This window comes from Lytechinus variegatus, chromosome 7 (genome assembly GCF_018143015.1).
Source record: "Lytechinus variegatus isolate NC3 chromosome 7, Lvar_3.0, whole genome shotgun sequence".
Lineage (NCBI taxonomy): Eukaryota > Metazoa > Echinodermata > Echinoidea > Temnopleuroida > Toxopneustidae > Lytechinus > Lytechinus variegatus.
In genome coordinates, this window is record NC_054746.1 from 21,631,567 (window position 1) to 21,644,260 (window position 12,694).

The window sequence follows — 12,694 nt, forward strand, 5'->3', positions numbered from 1 at the left end:
AACTTGTGCATTTAGTGATGCAAGATCCTAGACAAAATCCAATTCAGGTATCTCTGAAATTTATTTATGCTGATAGTAAGTCATACTTTCAAGACATAAATTTCGTAATAATTGATTTGATAGTGTGCTCACAAACAATCTTGAAAGTTTTATTTTAATTGGTACCGCCCAAGCGTTGTAGGAGCGGTCGTGGAGCGGAGAGAAAAAATCATCACCACTCGCTACCGTTCACCATTTTCAATTTCGATTTTTTTTTTTTTCCGATTTTTTCCCCAATTTTGTGAGCGAAATTCGACCCTCTCTCCCTACCACTCCACGACCGCTCTAACAACGCTCAGGCGGTGTGACCAGGCCTTTACTTGGAGACTCAATTCATATACGTTGCATTCCGTTAACATGCCTTTTATAATCAAATGCCCATGTATAACACACACTCTATTGATAAATACACAACTCTATTGAACTATAATGAACATAGTAGGATCATGGCATTCACTGCAGCCTATAAATCTTATTAGAACCTATAATTGATTGAATGGCACAATTAACAATTCCATGTAAAGTGGAAATATGATCTAGATGCACAGATGCAGCATTTCAATTTTCTTAACCTTGGATTGGTAAAGTACTGAAAAAAAAATGCATTGCAGGACCAATCAATATCACAAAGTCAATATATTGGAGGCGAGTGCGGGTGAACAGAGAATTAATTAAATAAGTAACAATGGGATTTGTAACAAGATGCCATTTAGACTGTGTTCACACAGTTTTTATAATACCAATCCTGCCATTTGAGCTTCATACAATGAAACACAAATCCAAACTGGTCTGTTTTCAAGTCAATATTGTAATAAAGAGGAATACACTCTGATGATAATATAATGTACTTTCATATGGTATAAAGTGACGGCAAGCTGAGTTGTCCTACTATTCAAGAATGAAAGCGAATCGATCAATGATATCTACACAAAAAATAAGTAAATAAATACTAAATGCAGTGGTGTAATGGTTGTATTAAAATTGCATGCTATCCTGGCATCACATTCAAGCAAACATTGATAAAAACAGCTTTAGCCCAACAATTCCCATCCCGGGTCACTCTCCCCTCCAGATTTTCTCCCCAAAGAGCTCAGTACAGGGAAGAGAGGATATAATACTCCTTTGACTGTTCAGATTACGGTACATTTTGTACACGATAGGAGGGTTCTCCCAGACTTGTAGCAGTTCCCTCTACTCAGAAAACAGTCTGAATGTTTGATAAGTCATGTCTATTTAACTCTTTTGTCTGTGTCCCATTTTCACCCCATTTCCTTCCTCAACCCCATCAACCTCTTGGCCTCCTGCCAGTGTGAAGAGGATAAATGGGAAGTTATGATCTTCGCAAATGTCAAAGCATGTACCTTGCATGTTCACACATGGCACAGCAAAACTCAGCTCAACAGTGTACATATATACAAAGAAGATGAGTCAAGAGGCAAATAAATTATGTAGCGGATGCAGGAGATGTTAGGGAGCATACCATAAGATAGAGCCACGTCTTTAACGCCGAAATCCTGGAAGCATCTCATGGTCAATAATCCGCATATCCCTAACAGACATAACACTGGGAAACCATGAAAACTTCCCTGAAAAAAATGTAGCATCTTTAAATCAGATGGGAATAGGTATAAAGCCTTCGCCAGCCCAAACTCAATGTCATAAATGCATGAATGTGATTGCGATGGGCGTTTTGGCAGTTCCAAATATTCATGAAAGGGAAAAGCTTTTGGCTGGCCCATTTAATGTGAAAAAGTTGTCAGGACTTTAGCCCACCAAAATATTGAGTTGGATGGGAAAGTGATTGAGTTTTGACCAGGGATAAACCAATGACAGAACAAAATTTCAAAAAAATAATTATAATGTAATAAGTTTGTTTGCAGGTCTTTGAAGATTTTGAGAGTTGAAGCATATTGGTATTGATCAATTTGTCTCACCATGTCTGAAATATTGGTGAGCTTTATCACACCATATCTGAACAAAGCTTTTCAGACAATCTATGGAAACTGTGGTTGGAGCAAATTAGAATTGATGATGCTATTTCGCACCAAGGAAACAGAGGTCGGTAACATGAAATCCTGTCCCCATGGTTACTTTATGGTCCAAATGAGATTAACTCATCAAATTATTGCCACCTTGAAATATAACAATGCATTTTGGTCATGCTATGTGAGATTGAGTTACAGATAAAGCCAACTTGTCAGCCATATTAGATTGCCATTTCCCTGTGCACAGAATGCTGATAATGCTCTAGTTGCTCCTTATACAGAACTCAATTAGAATTTTTTTTCCCAAAGGGATCTAGTGACTACTAAAATTCATGATGAATCAACATTGCATCGAATCAACTACTTTACTTGAGTTTTGAATCTGTCGATACGTATATGGTCTATTCGTGGGAGACAACTTCAAATGAAAAGCTTTTTTAATATACCTGTATAAATATTTGGATCACTACTACTACTACTACTGCTCACCACCATCGTCACTACTACACATGAGGCTAATTGCTACCAACTCATATTTAATGTATCATGAGCACTTCCCCTCTTGCTCTTTCTCCCCTCAACCCCCCCCCCCCCCCCCCCCCCCCCCCCCCGGTCACATGGCACAACCCTTGGAGGATTTGAACTCCAAGTGCATTTTTATTGCAAGAATGATATTAAAGGTCAAGTCCACCTCAGAAAAATGTTGATTTGAATCAATAGAGAAAATGAGACAAGCACAATGCTGAAAATTTCATCAAAATTGGATGTAAAGTAAGAAAGTTATGACATTTCAAAGTTTCGCTTATTTTCAACAAAATAGTTATATGAACAAGCCAGTTACATCCAAATGAGAGTATAGTCAACATGCAAAAAGGCTAAATTGAATTGAAAAGCTGTCTTTATGAGCATGTGGTTGATGGGAAGGGTTCTTTAATAATCTCTATAACTGGAAACACTATCAAAATGAATCCAAACGTGTTTTCTACTTGTACATATCCTTTTATACAGGTGTTTGCTACTAAAGCACATTTGACTGTACTGAAGAATCTAATTATGTAGTTGGTCGAAAGTAAACCATGTGATAAATTATAGCTTGGCTTCAATCAATCATCCAGTGATATTTTCTCGATTGTCTTGATTCACAGAGTTGAAGTACCCATCATCTATTAAGATGAAAACCAATCTCTTTAAACTTTACTTGCACAAACCTGGGAAACTCCCTTAACATACGAACCTGTAAATAACGTAATCTCTGTTGAACAAGATTCGTCAGCTCCTTCGCCTCCTTTTGTCTCCATGATGAGTACCCATCCACTCTGCTTAAGTTATAGATATCTGTCATGATAGACCTGCAGAAAAGTGACAATGGAAAAATATACAGAGAAAAAAAACATATTTGATGATATATATACATTCTATGCTTACAATCTTGAATGTTCTTTAATCTGATAATAGTTTACATAATTTACATCTATAGATATTTAACTCGAAACAAAATTAATACATAAATAACATGTATGAAGGAGGTATCAGAGACAGTGTTAGTAAGAATGGTTTAGTCACTAAAAATTGCCATATTGGCCATCATTATCAAATTAAGTGTCATTATCATCATCATCATCGACATCATCATCATCATCATCATCATCAATCATCATCATTAGCATCATCATCATCACCATCAATATCACTATCACCATCATCACCATCATCCTCACCACCATAATCATGATGAACAACATCAACCTTAATCATCATTATTTACAATATCATCATCTGTTTCTACCCAAATGTGGCTACCAGCATGTTATGTGCCATCAAAAAGCATTTTTTATATGAACAGTGATCTTCCTGCTTGCATCGGGGGGGGGGGGGGGGCAGTCAAATGTTACATTTTGGCCCCTATAAACAAGTTGTTGCCAGAATATGACCCATAAACAATTTTTGTCTTCTTACTAACATATATAAATATAGACAAACTGTATGGGAATTACATACCCCAGTGCGGTTAGGGTTAAATTACCACAATCAGGAAGAACCTGAACACTTATCAGAAACGAGGAGGAAAAAGCCCCGGGGGAAAAGCTTGGGGAAAAAACATGTACCCTAAACACGATCTGGCTAGTCTTCGAAAAAAAAGCTTTGGAAAAAAAAAAATACCCTAAATACGTTTGACCCTGCGATTGACCATTGACCAGTCTTTCAAAAACACCCTTATTTTTTAAAATCGGTGTTTTTTATATCTGCAGCCCGCATCCAAAACTGAAAAAACACCCCTTTAAACATGTTTTTTTTGTCACTCCTGTGTACAGCAATATATTTGACTGGCCCCCTGGGGCTTGTATTAAGTCTTGCCAAAACCAGCTCTCTTTACAGTCTCATTCGAATACCGTGTTTACACAGTGACACGGCTCGGGGGTTCGACACGCGAGCCGTGCTCAACACGGCAATTTATGCTGTGTAAACGCGATCAGTGTGATCCGCGAGCCGTGTCGAACACGGCTTTTTCGATCCGCCAAAATCGTAGGTTTCAACCCGCGAGCCGAGTCAGACTCGGCAATTTTTTCGTGTGTAAACAGAAAGCCGTGTCGAACTCTCTTGACCTAGGTCACTGCGCGTGCTTTCACTTTCGGCATTGTTGTTGTTCGCACGGACAAGATTCGATTCCGGCGGTGAATTTCCCGCGTTTAATTTGCGACGTCATAATTCTTCTTCCGTTCGAGATCCGCGAGCCGTGTTGAACTCGCCTTTTTATATGTACGTATGAACGCGATCTCTGATCCCTTCTTCGCAGTGTTCAACCCGGCTCGCGGATTCAACACGCGAGCCGAGTCAATGTGTAAACACGGTATATATTGAATACCTTAATGTTCCCCTCCTCAATTTTAAAGCCTGTCATTTAGCTTTACATCTAGTGTATCAATATTCCAAATGAATTGAATGCGCCCTTGATGTGGAGGATGTAAATGAGGATATGTTCTACTGGATAAATTTCATGATTTCACACGGAAATTTACTTTTGATGAGGTGCCCTATCAAAATAAAATGTTTGCATGTTGTATTTTTTAACTAAATCTATACCACACAAAGGAATTGGCTGAAAATTTCAGGATGTAATCTTTACTGTCCATAGCTTTCTGGTATTCTATCATTAAATTTGTCAAAGAAGTGTTCAAAGAGCCTTCCTTATTCTTACTGAAAAATATTTTTTTAATGCTATAAAGAGAGGGTGCTAGATATCTTGAATATTATTATTATTTCATATAGAGAATCCATGATTGAAAAAAAAAAAGATACTACTACAGTTCTGTAAAGTCGACATGATAGAAGATAATCAAAATCGAGACTATCATTAACACTACTGACACTTTATTATCAAAGATTTACTTTGTTTCAATTGCTTGCCATTTTTGGTAAGCTACAAGAGTGTATTGAGTATAGACAGCGACTGCATGAACGACCAGTATTGCAAATATTAGAGAATGTGCACATATAAGCATCGAAAATCAATTTTCATTTGCTTTTAATACTCTCTTTAACATTCTCTCAATGACTTTGAGAAGGAAGATTAAAAAGGGGCAAAATTGCTACTAGTATATATTTCAAAGTTGATATTTTATCAAATAGTAGGTGAAAAACGTCACAAAGTCATTAAGTAACTACATGTAAGAGTTGATTCGGTATACTTTGCAATTTTTTTCAACAATAAATGCTCTTTCCATACATGTATTAGCCTTTAAGTCACTCAATAGCTTGCATACGGGAAGGGCAGTCAAAAGGTGATACTGTATCAAACAAAATTTGTATTGGCAAAATATCTGCATCACTATTCTGTATGAATTTTCATGTATAAAAAGTTTGATAAATGATGAGAAAATTGTATTTGTAACCCGCTAACCCAAATCCAACAAGATATCACAAGGGAAAGTGTTTTGTAAATGGCCAAAGTAGTAATCTGGTCATGAAAAAGTGAGAAAACTAGCTTATATGAAACAAAATTATACTTATACCTGTTTTATTTGAAGTTATGAATTTAAACAAAGACGAGACAGTAATAGTTTTTTTTCTGCTTTGTTGGAACTAATAGTTCTTTTTCTGGTTTGGTTGCGCAGTGTGCCAATCTCATGCCTGAGTGAACCCAAACTTCAAACCTTCTTTTCTCTTTATTCTTTAAAATTCTCACTGAATATCTTCATTCAATCAAGCACTTGTGTGGGTTGAAGGGACGGTCTGGGCTGAAAATATACATATCTAAGTAAAATTCACAGAGCAAAATGCTGAAAATTTCATCAAAATCGGATAACAAGTAATAAAATTATTGAATTTCAAATTTTATCAATATCTTGTGAAAACAGTTATATGCACATCTTCATAAATATTCATTAGGTGGGCTGATGATGTCACGTCCCCACATTCCACTTTCCTTTTTCTTATGTTATTACATGAAATTGTACATGTTTCATTTTTCATACATAGGCCTACTGTATAAAATGATGTGTCTCCATTATGATGAAATAAGTTGCGGAAGTAAATGACTAATGCACTTAATCAGTTGTCAATCCAATATACATGTAGTTCTTGGTAGAAATTTTTTTTATTTTTTTTTTTATTGTTGTTGGCTTTGGAGTGGAAAGTCACATTTGTTTACGATTGAATTTCTGAAAAGTGTTTGGTGATTACTAGAATGCACATCGAAACAGATGATTTATGCATATATTGACTTTGGGGGGACATACGTCGTGTGGGCCTAATATTACCAAACAAAGGGTTTGACTGCAAATGACTGAAAATATAGATTTCTGTGGTTGGTGTCATTATAATCCATTATGAGGCCAAGTTCCCATGGGGTTTGCTATGCTAATACATTATTGATTCATTAACAAAACAATCTGTTACCTAAAGGTGCTTACAGTATATTACCAATTGTGTTACCTTTGAATAAATGTGTTTCATACTTTTTCTATAAACACATACATGTAGATGCAGGTATATCACTCAGACAAGGAACACTGAATTCGGTTAATGTATGCTTTCCCAATACAGAAATGTGTACCATTTTAAAACAATACCTTTTCAGTTTCATATACTTGAAGTAACTTAGAGGAAAATGACATGATATCATCACCAAATTCAAGCATGTTGAAGTGCCTATTACATGCAGTACTATTTTAAAGGACAAGTCCACCCCAGCAAAAAGTTGATTTGAATAAGAGAAAAATCCAACAAGCATAACACCGAAAATTTCATCAAAATCGGATGTAAATAAGAAAGTTGTGACATTTTTAAGTTTTGCTTAATTTCACAAAACAGTTAAATGCACATGCTGTTTGGTATGCAAATGAGGGGACCAATGACACCACTCACTCACTATTTCTATTGTATTTCATTATATGAAATATGAATTATTCTAATTTTCTCCTCATTGTCCTGTGAGACAAAGTTTTATTCCTCCCTGAACATGTGGCATTACCATTGTTATAACATGTTATGCAGGGCTCGACACTAGCAGCGGTCCGACGGTCCCAGACCGGTAAAAATCGCTGTCGGGCCGGTAGATTCTCAGAAATAGGAAGATTTACTGGTCCGACATGACCAGTAAAAAATATGATTGTTGGGCCAGTAATTTTTCCAAAAATAGCAAGATTTTAAGGGTCCGACATGACCAGTGATAAAAACCATTGTTGGGCCAATAACTTTTCCAGAAATTAGTAGGCGGCAAGTAGTAAGAATTCCAAAAATTTTCTGTAGAATCTGATTTTTTGTGCTATTTCTCCTATTTTTAGGGTGCTGAATACGAATCTGCTTGTTGCCAAATTTATAAATGACGTCTTCGACCGTTGCCATGGCAACCGATTAATTTCTCGAAAATAGCATGTATTCCCATGTAAATGGTAGATAAACATGATATAAATTAGCCAAGAGATTGAATTCAAGGTTCCGTTTAAATACAAATTAAATTTAGAAATATTTAAGATCATCAAAATAGTTCCAATTAGCCCGTTGCCATGGTAACGGCTCATTTTTCCTCCAGAAAAGTAAAAAAAAAATTTAAAGTTGTATAATCTGTTTTTTGTTTCATTTTTCCCTGCAATTAGGATGTTAAACATAGGGAGTGATTTTGCTAAATGTATAAATACACTCTCATTCCGTTGCCATGGCAACCAAATAATAACTAATTTAGTAAAAAAAGATAATAACATGGAATTAAAGATAATGGCAGGAAAGACAATAAAAGCTACTTAATCTACAAGTGTTGGGTTTTTCCCACTCATTTAGAACAAAAAATACATAAGTGTTATGCATGAGATTATTGGTCAATGATAGGAATTGATGTTGCCTTGGCAATGCTTGAATTTAAAAGTATATATCAATGTTGCAAATGGCCCGTTGCCATGGTAACATCTTATTTTTCTCAGAAAAGTACAAATTTTGATAAAATCATGTAGAGTCACGTTTTTTTCCCTTTCATTTCCACTAAGTTTAGGTTTCTAAAATTAATATGGTTGTTGGTAATTGTGTAAGCACCATCTCAGACCATTGCCATGGCAACCAAATACCAACTTATTTGGTAAAAAATAACCTGTTGAAAAAGGTAATGGTGGGATGTACAGTAAAAACGAACTAATCTACATGCGAAAGGCTTGACCCATTAATTTAATTGTTAAAGCAAAATTCCGGTAAGTATTCTGCATTAATTAATTAGAATGATAAAATGGATATTTCCTTGGCAACGCTTGATTTTATAAATAAATATCAATGATGCAAATTGCCTATTGTCATGGTAACGGTTCCATTTACACCAGAAAATAACAAATTTTAATAAAAATATGTCCGATTATTCTTTCATTTCCGCCAAAGTATACATGTAGGTTGCTAGACATTGATATGCTTGTTGCTGTTGCTTTGATAGTGGTTAATCAATTTAATTTCATATGATAAATATCAATGTTGCGAATTGCCTGATGTCATGGTAAACATCACTCGCAAAGTTCCCTCCTGCAGACTTTTCAACCTGAAGAAAGTAAACTGTGAGCAGTTTTCCATAGATCTGGATACATATCTTCAGAACCTCCCTGCACTCCCTACTCATTACGACACATTTTTAGAGCTGCTGAAGAAATCATCAAGGAAGAATATTCCACAAGGATGCCATACAAGCTATACTCAGGGCCAGCAGAAACACCAGATTCGGATCCTTGGGAATGACTCTACAAAGTCCCAATCTACATGTAGGTCCCAAGTTACCGCCGGCCAAGTGGCCAGCCAGCTTCTAGTGAACAGCCAAGGTAACCCGCGAAGTTCCAACCTCAAAGGTTGGGAATAGCCTGCCAAGAGTCATCTGGATTCACGAAAACTTTCAGCATGAACGACTTGTGCAATGCTATAAAAGCAATGAAGATCAGCAAGGCAGCTGGATTGGACGATGTCCTCGATCTGTGAACAGATGAAACATCTTGGACCTGTTGCACTCCAACGGCGGCTTGACATGCTAAACTACTGTCTTGAGTGAAAGCACAATGCCAAACTTATGGAGGAAATCAAGGGTAGTTGCCTAAAGCCCCTTTCACAATTGACGTACGACCATTTGCGACCTTTTGGTCGTGCGACAGGCTGCAACAGGGATCAATCGCCAGTTATCTCATAAGATCGCACAGAGGCTTCCACAGTTGCAACAGCTGTCGTATAACAAAACAACCAGTAAAACCCGTTGCACAAGTAAGTCGCTTATGATCCTATTGTGCTCGTGCGATCACATGCGAGTGTTGCACGAGGGATTGAGAGGGGAACGGTCGCATACTTGCGAATGAAACGGTAGTGCAATGTTGTAAGCCCATATATTATAGCACCCAGTCGCAAGACAGGTCTCTGTACATGTAGGTCGCTAGCACATGTGCAAGTGCTGTACGACCCCCAGTCGAGTAAATTTAGTTGTGCCACCTCTCGCCCAAAGTCGTGCAACGTTGCACAACACTCGCACGATGATCGCCCGATCGATGGTACGAACCCGGATACGACCTGATGCGAGTGAATCGATTGTATTTGATCGCGTTCGGATTTTGAACATGTTCAAAGTTCAGAAGTGACCAGTCACGACTACCTCGAGTTCGTGCGACTGTCTACAACGACTGCGAGTGCTCGCAAGACACCTAGAGATCGATCGTGCAACAGCAAGAAAAAACTGTTGCAGCCGGTCGTAAACTGGTCGGACATCAATTGTGAAAGGGGCTGAACGGTCGCATACATGCGAATGCAACGGTAGTGGAATGTTGTAAGCCGTTATTTTGATCGGTCTTGCAACAGTCTTATATAACCGCACCCAGTCGCAAGACTGGTCTCTGTAGGTCTCTAGCACATGTGCAGGTTTTGTACGACCTCCAGTCGACTACATGCGACTATACGTAGTTGTGCCACCTCTCGCACCAAGTCGTACAACGTTGAACAACACTCACACGATGATCGCCCGACCGATGGTACGACCTGACGCGAGTAAATCAATCGTATTTGATCGCGTTTGGATTTTGAACATGTTCAAATTCAGATGCGACCAGTCACGACCACCTTAAATTCGTGCATTCGTCTACAACGACTGCGAGAGCTCGTGCAACAACAAGAAAAAACTGCTGCAGGCGGTCGTAAACAGGTCGTACGTCAATTGTGAAAGGGGCTTGACTCAAGCCAGGCAAAACACCAGCCAGCCCAAAGAGCTACAGGCCAATATCTCTGCTTTGTCATACAAGATCTTTGAAAGGCTCCTACTCCACCACATTGCTCCCTTGGTGGATGAGCTCCTCATTCCAGAACAAGCAGAATTTAGGCCTGGAAAGTCTTGTACTAGTTAACTGCTGAATCTGACACAGTACATTGAAGATTGCTTCGAGGAAGGGTTGATAAAAAGAACAGCCTTAGTTGACCTCATTGAAGCTTACGACACAATCATTGAATACTCACAAGGAAAGTCTTTGAGATGACAAAGGACCTTAGCCTGACACAGACGATTCAGAACATGCTCTCAAATCAACGGTTTTGTGAATCTCAGTGGTTCCAGTAGCAGATGGCTGACACACAAAAGGTCTCCCACAAGGAAGCATCATCGTCCTACTCTTTATCATCTACACAAATGACCAACCAATCCACCAAATAATGAGAGCTACCTGTCCGCTGATGATATTTCCATTGCTTCACACAAACAGTCCTTTGAAGAGATGAAAAAGCACTCAGCGATGCTCTGGTAGGCCTGACTCCTTACTACGCTGCAAATCATCTCTGGGCAAATCCAGAGAAAACCCAACTCAGTGATTTCCACCTAAAAAACAGAGATGCAGATCAGCAGCTAAGGGTCAGATGGTATAGAAAATGGTTGGAACACACCAGTAAGCCAATCTACCTTGACGTCACCCCAGACAGTTCCCTTACCTACAAAGAATATGATGCCAAGACAAAGGCTAAAGTTGGAGCAAGGAACAGCATCCTGAAGAAGCTTTCCAACACAAAATGGGAACAGGTGCAAAACCATCCATGCGACAGCTCCTGCTCTTTGCTACTTGACTGCTGAGTATGCAGTCCTCATCCGTTTTAGGTCATCACGTGCTGCCACGATTGATACAGCCCTGAATGCTGCTTGCAGAGCAATTACTGGCTGCGACAAAAACAAGAGCAGATGATCTCTAGCTACAGTGTGGTATTGCCCATCCACACATCAGAAGAGAGGTATCAGCACAGGTGGAAAAAACAAGCAAGAAGATTATGAAAATACTTACCATGATTTTCTTATTTACGAGATAACTGGATATACCCATTTGATTTGCTAGTTCATTACGATGAACCTGCGTGCCGAATATAGAGTACACCATTTTTCCTGCGCGCGCGCTGCATCTCCCTACCAACGCACTATCCCAAGATCGTCGCGCAATTTGGCGTCCATTTCCTCTCATGAGCCTGCGGGCAAGACATGTTGTCACACAAGGCGAGGGGTAGGAGGGAGGGTTCAAATGGGTATATCCAGTTATCTCGTAAATAAGAAAATCATGGTAAGTATTTTCATAATTTACATCAATAACTGGGATATACCCATTTGATTTGCTAGACCAACACGGATTCAACGTGAAGGGAGGCATGTCTAGACTAAGAAGTGCGTTAAAATAGGGAGATGAAGACACAAAGGCCGTTGCCTTACGGACAGGGGAGGCGATAAAGCCTCATGTGAAGAAGTCCTTAAGAGCAAGGAGTGAAGGAAAGAGGGGCGTCAATAGACGGACCTCGAGAAGTCGTGAACGACGATTCCAAGAAAGAGCCCAAGAAGAATGATACTAAGTATCATGGGCCCTCGGCCTAGTGTCAGGAGAACAACATCACCAGCTGACTAGAGCGTAAAATTCGGAATTTGTTGAAATTTTCAACAAGAATCGTGATCGGAAAACTGTAGCTTTAAGGCTCAGTAAGTGATCCATCGAACAATCTGAGAAGGCGAGAGATCTCAGAAGCCTCCGCGTGGGAGAAAGCGCCCAGAATTCGATATCCGTCTCAAATGCGTGAGGGCAGAACATCTGCAGAATTCTGATAGAGAGCTGTGGCAGAAAGTTACTAGCGGTCCGAAGGGGACTAGGAACGACGGAGAGTAGGGATTTAAGAAAACCACTCGTAAGGCAGTCAAGGGTCGAGAAAGCGACTGA

The 12,694-nt window shown here is 38.9% G+C and overlaps 1 protein-coding gene across 2 annotated transcripts in view; it reads right to left on the minus strand.

The window, feature by feature from the left end:
- The window catches only part of LOC121418739 (alpha-(1,6)-fucosyltransferase-like), a 62,660-nt gene that overhangs the window by 20,984 nt on the left and 28,982 nt on the right, over positions 1-12,694 (minus strand). For both annotated transcript variants that reach the window (XM_041612815.1, XM_041612816.1), the window contains one exon: positions 3,259-3,373. In XM_041612815.1, coding sequence (XP_041468749.1) covers positions 3,259-3,373 — 115 coding nt within the window. The remainder of the gene's footprint in view (positions 1-3,258; positions 3,374-12,694) is intronic.